General features: G+C 46.1%; 1 protein-coding gene across 1 annotated transcript in view; it reads right to left on the bottom strand.

The window, feature by feature from the left end:
- The window catches only part of LMAN1L (lectin, mannose binding 1 like), a 463,181-nt gene that overhangs the window by 164,188 nt on the left and 286,340 nt on the right, over positions 1–12,653 (bottom strand). The window contains exon 9 of the mRNA XM_069625277.1: positions 1,566–1,756. Within this exon, the coding sequence (XP_069481378.1) occupies positions 1,566–1,756 (191 nt within the window). The remainder of the gene's footprint in view (positions 1–1,565; positions 1,757–12,653) is intronic.

Raw genomic sequence — 12,653 nt, 5'->3', positions numbered from 1 at the left:
TTCCCGCATTATTGAGGAAACTTAATATATTGATTCAGTGTACATGTCATTTTTTATTTATTTTTATTTTATTGGTTAAAGTGCAGACCTAGCTCACGAGCTGTGGAGCGCTGTACAAAGTTTGGGCGGGCATATTTTAACAGTAGCGCAGTACTGTGAGGTCTGTGTGTTGGTATGTGCATCCATTGGAATTAGTTCTCTGTCAGGTGTTGTTGAAAAAGCCATGTTTTGAGAGATTTGCAAAATCAGAGAATTGTGGGGGCATTCAGAGTTGACACTCCGGGATCGAGTTCCAGAGGGTCGGTGCATGACAAGAGAAGGGTTGTTCGCAGGTTATCTCTTTGCGGATCAGTTGTGATTCAAGCCAGTTGGTCGGTTTGCGGCACGAGGAACGTGTTCCACCAGATATGTGGAGCTTAGCTATCAGGTATGCTGATGTGCTACTCATGACTGCTTTGTAGATGATACATGCAGCCTTGAACAGTATCCTGGCTTGGAGTGGAAGCCAATGCAGTTCACGTATGATGGGGCAATTCAATCAAATTTCTGTGCTCCTGTAATAAAACGTGTTGCAGCGTAGTGGACTGCTTTTAGGGGAGCCCTGTGAGCAGCTGGGATCCCTGTCAGCAGAAAATTTCCCCCGATCGATGTGTGAGACCACAAAGACCTGCACTACGGATCAGAAGTCCTGCGGCGGGATGAAGGGTTTGATTTTTCAAAGGGTAGAACAAGAACCAACATGTGTACGAATGTCATGGATGGTTTTATTCCTGGACTTATAAATAAAGCTTTCAACAAAAGCAAAATTAACCAGCTGCCACTGCTCACCATACACTATTTGGATGGTGGTCAGGGTGCCCGTAGAAAAAACATCATACCGCAGATTCTTTTTTTCCCACCTATATTATCACTCAATACCAAAGAGTACGACCTTGGTCGACCTTTGCGAGGAGAGAGTCATCAGGAGAGCTGGAAAGCTATCAAAGGAACTGTGTGTGGCTGTTTTTTTAACCCTTTACCTGCAAGTTCTTGCTGAACTTTCAACCTAGGGTATGACTCTAACAGAGGCTGGCCCTAGGCCGTGTGAGCATTGTCAGCGAGACATATTCAATCATGGCTTTCACTTTTGATCCTATCCTGTTTGTACAGCACAATGAAACTTCATTTCTTATCACTAGTTTGCCACTCGAATACTCTGTTGACACCCTGCACTGTGGCCATACTGGGTACTCACCCTAATCCACGTTCCTCACATGGTGATGGCAACTCAGCTTAGCAGCCCCCACAGGAGACACCCCTAATATTCCACAGATCAGTGCACCAGATTCCCCCTTGGGAAATCCTGCTAACTCATAACCCCGCGACCTGGAAATTCATGCCTTCTTATCCGCCTGTCCTGGGAACTCACACCAATTCAAAGCCTCTTACCCACAAGAGTAAATACAGCACCCTTTACCCACCCTGGGGACCTTTGCATATTTCACCAGCCTCCCCCTGAAGACTCAGGCCAGGTCACTGCTCACAGTCCCCCTCACACAGTCACGTGTCGCAGCCCCCAGACACACCTGTTCTCCTTTCACAGTGGTGGTAGTCCCATTATTCATTGTGCGCTGCAGCAGGTCCCACTGCCTCTTCTGCTCCTCAGATGCCATATCCAGCCTGTCCGAGAGGCGGCCCAACTCCCGCAGAACACGATTCTGCCCATCCACAACCATCTCCAGCTCACGTTGGCTGTCAGACTCAAACAGGTCCTCCACTGTGATGGGAGACATAAAACAATCATATACAACTTCTAATGAATGCCAGTGGTGCTATCTAGGAGGGTGGTGGGGTCACCAGAGAGCCTTAATTCTAGCAAACTTCCCCCACCCACCACAGCCTAGAATTCTAGATACGCTACCACTAGGATGGGGAGAACAATGACAAATTACTATGAAGGAGGACTGCTGTTTTTTAGTTTGAACCTATACACTGGAGGACCTTTGATTGTGGAAAAATACCTTATTCATTCAAATGCATTCCTGAAAAGTGTTGTGCAGAGTATACCATCCAACAACAAATGCATGTGTGGTAAACTACATTATTTCTGAAACACATACTTTACCTTTCATGACATATACAATCCTTCCTCTAAATTTGAAGTTGTATCAAATCAATAGAACAGAACTGTGTTTCCTGGCTATAGGAGACACGTAATCATCAACCAAAATAATGACATTGCAACATTTTATACCAACAAGCTGTGAACAATTATGAAAAGACAATTAAGAGTTCCCAAATGTGTTTATCTTTAATCTGTACAAAATACAAATGCTGAAATACACAATACTGGTGTCAGTTACAAAGATCTATCAAATGGTAAGAAATAAATGATTAACCAAATGAATGTCCGAAATGCAGACAGGAGACAGAAACATGTTGATGAATGATCTAAAGAGCCACTCAGCAAGCCAGTGACCCACGATAATTTACAATGCAGTTTGAATATCACATAACAATAACATTTGAGAAATGACAGGAAAATAGTAATGCGAAAAAAATTGCTACATGTGTTAGAAATGGGGGCATTGCTGCATGCATAAGCTTTACAAAAACACCTATATCTATAAATATTAATAAATAGGACATTTCTCAATGCCGAAAGGTTCTTGACTTTTGCGGTATGGAATCCAACCATTTAAATCATTTGTTGGCAATGGTCACATTAGAAGTTATCACAAATGTACACCTTTTTGCTATTTTTTCCATACTTTGGAACCTATAACGAAGAGCCCTATAGCGTAGTTAAACGTACATTTGCTCAAAACGAAGGTTAACATCTCAATATATTGGGCCTCATGAGTTTGCCGCTACAGTAACAATGGTACCGGTAAGCTTGCCGGTACTGTTGTTACCGTACCGGCAAACTATGAGGTCTGCTCGCGGGTGCCTTTACGCCCACCAGGCCTGCCCTGGCGGGCGGACAGGCACCTGCGAGCAGACCATGTCGGTTGCACCGGCACCATTCACGAATGGTGCCGGTGCATCCAGCCTCCCCATTCCCATTGTGTCCAATGGGACTCAAATGGGAATGGGGAATAATTTTTCCATCGCTCGGGAATGGCCAATTACCGGGTCTGGCAGGGCCTTAATGCCCCGGTAATTGCCCATTCCCGGGCACTGGAAAAAAATGATACCGGCGGCAGCCGTGCCGGTTTTACCGGCACAGCTACTGGCGGTCTCATAATAAGGCCCATTCTCTCGTATTAGCAGGTTTAAGCAAATGAGGTTGAGGCAAACGTTTTTTCGCTGGGTCCCACTATGTGCTCAAGTCTCAAAGTTGAAATTAGATCTCAACACTGCTGGGCCCACAATTGGCAAATGAACCGCAATGCCACATCTTTTTACTTGGAGAACCCGGGATGCGCATTTGCCTTGCCAATTGCTGTCTAGCATAGCGTTTAATATAAAATGATATGGCATTTATTACGCGCCTATTCACAAGTGTTTCAAGACGCAACGGGGCAAGAGAGGGGGAACAGAGGGAGGACAGAGACAACAATCTTTCTAGGCCAAGTGACATTGAGATTGCGCAAGTGCGGGGAAGTGGGGAGGGGAAAGGGGATGGGGGCAGTGCTGTGCATGGGATAAAAACAATAACAAGAAGTGTGGCCAGCAGGTGGCAGGTGCAATGGCAAGTGCAGACAGCAGGTGTCCAAAAGTTCAGATAGAGGACTGTAGGGTCACAGAGAAGTGCAAGGGTTGTTGGGAGGCTTTAGAAAAGAGTGGTTGTCTCATCCACCTAATTTTAGCCCAGAAAAAAACAACTGGTAAAAATGAGAACAGAACCTGACAGTGATTAAAAGCAAACCCCTTTTCTCTTCAACTAAACAGAACACCCTTCCTTAAACAAATAACAACATATAGCATTAAAAAAATAAATCATACAGGGCTGTCATTCCCTGCTCACCCCTCAGACTCAGGTGACCATTAAAGGTTAAAAGCATGCCGATTACCTGTATGTAGATAAATTGCAATCTCCTTTTTTTTTTATAAAAGAATATTAATTTGTTAAGCCAATGATCAACTGCGGATGTGATGCGTTCAAGCCAAGCTCCAGTGATGACTAGTTTAGCAACAGTATTAAAAAGAAAGAGTGAGGACACAGGTAGTTTTAGGGCCGGAAAGAACAGTATATTAGCCATGCAACCAGTGGAATATCTTTCCCCCGTTTCATTAATCCTCGCAGACGCGACAGGTCAGAATGTTAATAACTTATAGGATACCAATCAAATGATCTATTTCTCACTCTTGATGTTGGCCGATGGGTAACACAATCAAAGTACAGCCTACCTTGTCTTCGGAGCTGCAGGAAGTGATGAAAGTTCACCTGCCGCACTCTCCTCGCGCTTGTAATTAAAGCTCTTGGAGACCACAGCAGGGAAATCCTCGAAAGGGAAAAAACCCTGGGCTGCTTGAGAGCGCTGGTCAATAGAAATTGGGGTGCGTGGCTAGAGAGCGTAGTTTGATCCCCAATGTCTTGCAGGTGTATTCTACTTCACGTGGAGGTAACTATAATATAAGGAGAGAATTACTAAGATGTTTTTGACGGAAAGCTATGTCAAAGGATATAGGAAATGAGGATACCTTTCCGGACTGTATTTCTGTTAGAACGGGAGAATAGACGGATGGGAAGTCCTGCTGTTTGAAACACGCTTGACTCCTTTGGGTAAGAGTAAGGAAAAAGAGAGGTTTGAAAGAAGGGAGTAGGAAGTCTTACTCAGAATACCTATTGAGGAGTTTAGTTTACCTAAGTTGACGAGAACAAGGTTCGTGACTTGTGGAGAAGGGGTTAAGGGAAATGTAGTCTGATACCATGAATCCTCGTTAGCAGAAAGGAACACAACCTGAAAGGGTCGAGAATTACTAACAGCATAAAGTAGCCTGATGGGAGTCAAGTATCTGACGAGGTACGCAACCTACTTGAAAAGAATCTTCCTTAACAACGGGGAACGCTGCTTGAAAGGGTTCCTGCGATAAGCTCGGGGCCGTGGGAGTACTCTCTGCGCTCGGTGGGCGCAGAGAAAAAGAAAACCTGGAAATATAAAGGAGTTGAAAGGTAAGAAGCAGAGGAGTTGCGGAAGGTAGGGAAGCAGGAGGAAAGTTCGGAACTATTCGATTACTCACGTAACGTAGCTACAGTAAGCAGTAGCAACGCACCCTCCTCCTGGCTTCTGCATCAGATGTACCGTCTCCAGGAAAGAGGGAGGAGCCTCTTGTCCGCCATTCTGCAGGACTAGACTGTTACTCTCAGTTCGATGCGCCATTTTGGAAGAACTATACGTCAACTTGGGTTTAAAGCGATATGTTGACGAGATGTGACGCCAACGGTGCCAAACCGACCAAGTCCGCCGTCGATGCATAACAGTATGCCCCCTTCCAAGGGAAGAACCCCCCGGTTTGCCCGGATGATTTCTGTAAAACAAGCGAACCAGGCGCGGGGCATGAACCGCTGAAGCGGGTTCCCAAGAGCGCTCAGCCACGGAATATCCCTTCCAGTCCACCAGGAATTGAAGAACCCCGCGATAGTAGCGGGCGTCACAAATTCCCGACACCTCGTATTCAGGGGCAGAGTCTAGCAAAACAGGGGGAGGCATACCAGAGGGTTTAGGATGAAATTGACTCCTCACATCCAGTTTCAATTGAGACACATGAAAGGTAGGGTGAATGCGACTCCATGACAATGGTAACTGTAAACGATAAGCCGCTGCTCCCTTCTTTTCCAATACAGTGAATGGGCCATAAAATTTAGGTGACAATTTGGAAGGGACCAGTCTTCTGGGCAGGAACTTGCTTGCCAACCATACTTTGTCTCCGATATTTATAAGCGGTGCTGGAGTCTGGTGTCTGTCCGCTTGCCTCTTGCTTGCTTCTTGGGCAGCTTGTAGGGCCGTAACCGCTTTGGCGTGTCCCTGTCGGATTCCGTCAGCGAGTTTCTCCAAATTCGGAATAGGCAGGGATTGAGGTAGAGAAGCAGGAAATACTGACGGATGAAATCCATATGTACAATAGAAGGGGCTGGAACGGGTTGCGGAATGTTGTGCGTTGTTGTACGCAAATTCTGCTAACGGTAGAAGTTCCTTCCAATTGTCTTGGGCCGACGATATGTAACATCTGAGGTAACCCTCTAAGGTCTGATTGAGACGCTCGGTTTGACCATTGGTTTGTGGGTGGTAGCCCGAACTCAGAGCTTGTGAGATCCCTAAGGCGTTACACAGGTGGCGCCAATAGTTGGAGGTATATTGCGTACCACGGTCTGATATGATAGTATCAGGGAGTCCATGCAATGAAAAAATACGGTCCAGAAAAATTCGAGCCATCGTACTTGCTGAAGGTACGGAAGAGAGAGGAATAAAATGAGCCATCTTGGTCAGAGAGTCAACCGTGACCATAATCGTGTTACAACCCTCTGACAAAGGGAGATCCACTATAAAGTCAGTGGAGATTATTTGCCATGGCTTATTGGGGAGTGGCATTTGAGTCAATTCTCCAATGGGGGGTTGACGTGATGACTTGGTTTGAAGACAGACCGGGCAGGAACAGATGTATAGTCGTACGTCCTGTTGCAGAGAAGGCCACCAGAAATGTCTCTGGATCAATTCCGTAGTGTTTACAAAACCCCGATGTCCAGCAACACGAGAATCATGACAGAGTCGTAAGACTTCTTTTTGCAGGATTTCCTCCGGAACAAACATCTTTTCATCTTTGAACAGCAATCCCTTGCTAAGTGTAAGACCATGTCGTGCGATAATCTCGGAGTTAGAAGGGACCCAAATCTTGCTTCGGTCTTTCATCCTTTGCAAGAAGTTATGGAGGACTGACACGAAAAGCGCCTTGGGAAACAAAGTTTCAGGTTGAAAAGCTGTCTTCTCCCAGGGATCCCGTCGAGATAGTGCGTCCGCCCTTTGGTTGTTTCTTCCTGGAATGAAGGTGAAAACGATGCAAAAAGGAGAAAAGAAATGTGCCCATCTCGCTTGTCTGCTGTTGCAGGTTTGCGCGTATTGTAAGGTGCAGAGGTTTTGATGGTCCGTTCTCACCTCAACAGGATGTTGTGCTCCTAATAAGAGATGGCGCCATTCCTCAAAGGCACGTTTGATGGCCAAGAGTTTCTTCTCGAGGACTGTATAGTTAAGTTCCGCAGGGGTCAGAGTCTTGGAAAGATAGGCGATGGGTTTCTCATTGTTTCTATGGTCCGGTTGTAAAAGAATAGCGCCGATGGCGTGATGAGAAGCATCGGATTCCACAATGAAACGTCTCCTTTGATCAGGGACCGATAAGATAGGTGCAGCAGTAAACAATCCTTTCAGGTCTTGAAAAGACCTTTGTGTTTCAGAAGACCAATTGAAGGCAACTCCTTTTTTCAACAAATGAGTTAAAGGCATGGTAAGCTTAGAAAAATGGGGTATAAAGCGCCTGTAAAAATTTGCGAAACCTAGGAATCTCTGGATATCCTTTACCGATCTTGGTGAGGGCCATTCAATGATGGCTGACACTTTTGTTGGATCCATAGCGATACCCTGAGGGGATAGAATATAACCCAAGTAGGCGACAGTTGTTTGATGGAACTCACATTTCTCCAGTTTACATAATAGGTGGTTTTGTTGTAATCGATGTAGGACTTCACGCACATGTCGTATATGTTCGGACAAGGAAGGAGAAAACACCAGTATATCGTCTAAGTAGACGATAACATAATGAAGAGAAATGTCTGAAAAAACATGATCCATAAACCTTTGGAAGACTGCGGGGGCATTTGCCAAGCCAAAGGGCATTACACGATATTGAAAATGTCCAAAGGGCGTTCGAAACGCTGTCTTCCATTCGTCTCCAGTACGTATGCGAATCAGATGATACGCACCCCGTAGATCGAGTTTAGTGTAGATTTGGGCTCCTCTGATCGCCTCCAAGATGTCTGGTATAAGCGGCATGGGGTACTTATCAGGTACTGTGATTTTGTTTAGTCCTCTATAATCGATACACGGACGAAGTTCCGTTGTGTTCTTCTTTGGAATGAAAAACAAAGACGCGGCCGCTGGGGAGGTTGATTCCATGATCAAACCGTTTTGTAGATGGGTATGAAGGTACTCTTTTAAGGCTTCCTTCTCTTTGGCTGATAGGATATACATGCGACCGAAGGGCAAGGGACAGTCGGGAAGCAATTCGATAGCACAGTCGTCCCTTCGATGTGGTGGGAGAGATGAATATTCTGACTGAGAAAATACTGACTGGTACATCTGGTATTCTGGGGGTATTGAAGAAACCTGATTAAGTATCTTGCTGGAAATGCTGTCATCTGGAGATCTTTTCGTTTCTTGACAGTGATGAACACAATGTTCTGAACCCAAAAAAAGAGTACCCGCTGACCAGTTGATGTATGGGTTGTGTCTCCTCAACCAAGGTAATCCGAGTATGATCGGATAATGTGCAGTGCGAATTATATCAAGGACCACTATCTCCTGGTGGGCAGATATGTGAAGACCAAGGGAACAAGTCTGTTCCTTAATAGGGCCAGATTTTAATGGACTACCATCTACACTTTCAACTGGGATTTCCACGTGTTTGGTTTCTCTGGGTATCCCATGATTTCTAGACCAATAGTCATCTATAAAGTTACCTGCAGCGCCACTGTCTATCAATGCGGATACTCTCTCTAATCTAATGTTCTTCCAAGACAAGGATACTTCAAGAACCACCATGGAATTATTGATGAAGTTGGGAGGATGAGACTCATTCTTAAGTAGGGAACCGGTAACTGAAAGAAAGCCCTGCCCCGTCGTTCCCTTTACGGTCGGGCTTTGGCGTTTCCCGGCTTCCTTTGTGGAGCTACAGTACATTCTTTCACAGTATGGGTGTTGGAACCACAGTACATACAAAGTCCCTGTGTCTTTCGCCTAACTCGTTCTTCTGCCGAAAGGGGGCCTCTGGTAGTCCCCAACTGCATAGGTTCTTCAGATGAAGTGCCTTTGTTTGAGGAAGTACCACCTTCTGTCAGCTGTCTAAAAGTACGTCCCTTCCTTCTTTCCTTATTCCGTTCTTGTAGACGAAAATCCAGTTGCATTACTAAGCAAATGAATTCGGCCATGTTGTGTGGTCTCGCTACTCTGGATACCTCGTCTTTAAGTTCCTCAGAAAGACCTCGCCTAAATATGGTGATCTCAGCATCGTCTGCCCAAGAGGTGTCTGCAGCCATTTGTTTAAATTTGGTTATGTATGTTAGGATATCTTGATATCCCTGTTTTAAATCCAATAGCTTCTCTTGGGATACAATGGCAACTTCTTGTCTCCCGAACATACTTTTAACACTATTACAAAAGGCGGGATAAGAGTCGAGAATGGGATTGTTGTTGGTCACAAGAGGAGTGGCCCATGCCAAAGCGGCTCCCGTCATCTGGGCGATCATGTGACCTACCTTATCCCTGTCGGTAGGAAAAAATGCTGCTTTGAAAGTAAATTTGACTGTGCAGGATTCTAAGAATTCTCTCACCATATGAGGGTTTCCATCAAATCTGCCACAAGGCAAGGGACCCGGGGGAACCCCTGAACTCTGTCCTGACTGTCCTATAGTCTGACGTAAACTGAGATTTTCTTGTTTAAGTTGTTGCATTTCCGCCGATAGTACTTGCATGGCAGAAACCAACTGTTGCACTTGTTGCTCCATAGTAGGGCTACACTCGGTTGCGTTCCCCAACCGCCAACACTAGGTGATATTCAGGCGTTGCTATCTGTTAATAACTTATAGGATACCAATCAAATGATCTATTTCTCACTCTTGATGTTGGCCGATGGGTAACACAATCAAAGTACAGCCTACCTTGGCTTCGGAGCTGCAGGAAGTGATGAAAGTTCACCTGCCGCACTCTCCTCGCGCTTGTAATTAAAGCTCTTGGAGACCACAGCAGGGAAACCCTCGAAAGGGAAAAAAAACCCTGGGCTGCTTGAGAGCGCTGGTCAATAGAAATTGGGGTGCGTAGCTAGAGAGCGTAGTTTGATCCCCAATGTCTAGCAGGTGTATTCTACTTCACGTGGAGGTAACTATAATATAAGGAGAGAATTACTAAGATGTTTTTGACGGAAAGGTATGTCAAAGGATATAGGAAATGAGGATACCTTTCCGGACTGTATTTCTGTTAGAACGGGAGAATAGACGGATGGGAAGTCCTGCTGTTTGAAACACGCTTGACTCCTTTGGGTAAGAGTAAGGAAAAAGAGAGGTTTGAAAGAAGGGAGTAGGAAGTCTTACTCAGAATACCTATTGAGGAGTTTAGTTTACCTAAGTTGACGAGGACAAGGTTCGTGACTTGTGGAGAAGTGGTTATGGGAAATGTAGTCTGATACCACGAATCCTCGTTAGCAGAAAGGAACACAACCTGAAAGGGTCGAGAATTACTAACAGCAAAATGTAGCCTGATGGGAGTCAAGTATCTGACGAGGTACGCGACCTACTTGACAAGAATCTTCCTTAACAACGGGGAACGCTGCTTGAAAGGGTTCCTGCGATAAGCTCGGGGCCGCGGGAGTACTCTCTGCGCTCGGTGGGCGCGGAGGAAAAGAAAACCTGGAAATATAAAGGAGTTGAAAGGTAAGAAGCAGAGGAGTTGCGGAAGGTAGGGAAGCAGGAGGAAAGTTCGGAACTATTCGATTACTCACGTAACGTAGCTACAGTAAGCAGTAGCAACGCACCCTCCTCCTGGCTTCTGCTTCAGATATACTGTCTCCAGGAAAGAGGGAGGAGCCTCTTGTCCGCCATTCTGCAGGACTAGACTGTTACTCTCAGTTCGATGCGCCATTTTGGAAGAACTATACGTCAACTTGGGTTTAAAGCGATATGTTGACGAGATGTGACGCCAACGGTGCCAAACCGACCAAGTCCGCCGTCGATGCATAACACAGAATGTGCTCTTGACTTGGTACAAGGACAAGATGGGAGTCAGATCGGCATTTGAGAGAATGGCGGCCCCAATCTTTCCTTTGCGCAATGTGACACGGTCGGGGTCATGGCTCTCTCAGGGAGGGGGTGGGAGAGGGGTTCAGGAACCTTTCCCAGAAGTGGGGAGAGGGGGTTCAGAGGCTTCCAGTCCCCATACGTGACATGCATGCTACCAATGGTACCGCCCTCTGTCACGAGATGTGTCTCAGTACTGTTTCTGGCCACTGTTCCCTCTTTTCTGTTTCATTACAACTCCCAGGGGGCAGCCAGGAGCAAGCAAGAAAACCTGGACTTGAGCCAGGAGAAGCAAATCAAGAACAGACAGAGCATGGACTGGGAATTGAATTGCCGAACAGAAATAAGACACCAAGCGCCCAACCTGGCAACCCCAAATGGATCCCAGGCGAATGGTGGGGCAACGGAATATGAACTGGGAGAGGAGACTGCAGGGAAACAAGAGACACTGAAATGTTCCCCAAAGCAAATGTGACACCAAAGTCACCAGCAGAGATGAAAATACAAAATAAAATTCCAGACCAACAACAAGCAGAGAGACTATCTGAGACCTCAAACAATGCTGTGCTGGAAAAGGGGGAAGGCTTTGAAGGGTTTTTAAATCTTTGCACTTGTGTGACCAAGCCCATGGGGGGAAAAACAGGCAAAAGATTGGCCATTGGAGTCAGGTGAGGGATGGAAGGAGGCAGGGAAGGTAAATAGCAGAAGACTGTCACAGATGCTCTCAAGAACACAGCAACTCTCACAAAAAGCTTAAAGGGTTTCTATTATCAGTTTAAAAGCTGTCCACCTAATTTCTCTAATCCCCAAGATGGTAACCCCTGCTATATAAAGTCTGTTCGGCCAGCGTAGAGGCCTAAAGCTGACAGCCTTCTCATGCCATTATGGACATCATTTAGGAGTTGCTAGGGGTCGCATCTGTGACCCCTGGCAAATCTGTTGCCACCCTTGGCCATCACAACCCATCCTCCAAAAGCTGCTAATTGCGTGCATGCCTAAATCCAAAATGAGGCACGCAGGCTGCACAGACGGACTAACTTTCTCCATTTTGTTCTAGCAGTCCGAGTGTGAAGAAGACTGACGGTCGGTCAGCGAAGGCGAGCATCTGCTCATCAGCATGAGCGCTCCGGGCCTCCGGCCTGTGAAACATCAAAAGATCAAATGGTGTAAGTGAGAGGCAGGGAGTCTGAGGGTCAGGGTGTGGGGCTGGCATCCTGGGCGTTGTGCGAGAGCATCCACTCCTCTAGGGAAGAGGGATGGCTCAAGCAGAGCAGCAACGACAGGCATCACACCGAACGGACTGGCTAGTCACACTGATAATGGGCTGCTGGCAGATTACATATATGGACTTGATTGCACCTCAGCGGCTACCGGAAAGCAAGTGGACTATTGGGGGTTTACTCTTTTATCCCCAGCCTGCCAGAGTAAAAAAGAAAAAACACCCACAATGACCAGTTCTTTCACTAAGTTGATTCCCATTCCTCAATAAGCCCATACCAATATCTAGTTAACAAGCAGTGTTTTCTCTGCTCTCGCCTGAGCTCTTTTGACTGTTTTCTTGCGTCCCCTGCCGGGTGCAGGCGACAGGGCCTTGCAAAACAGCAAGACGTAGCATATCATTTACTGCAAATTTCAGGTTGACGAGTGTAATACATACATTAATATAACAAAT

Source organism: Ambystoma mexicanum, chromosome 11 (genome assembly GCF_040938575.1).
Source record: "Ambystoma mexicanum isolate Mex_15411 chromosome 11, UKY_AmexF1_1, whole genome shotgun sequence".
In the NCBI taxonomy this organism is placed as follows: Eukaryota; Metazoa; Chordata; class Amphibia; order Caudata; family Ambystomatidae; genus Ambystoma; species Ambystoma mexicanum.
Note: the sequence above shows the minus strand (reverse complement) of the source record. Positions and strands in the feature narration are given on the sequence as shown.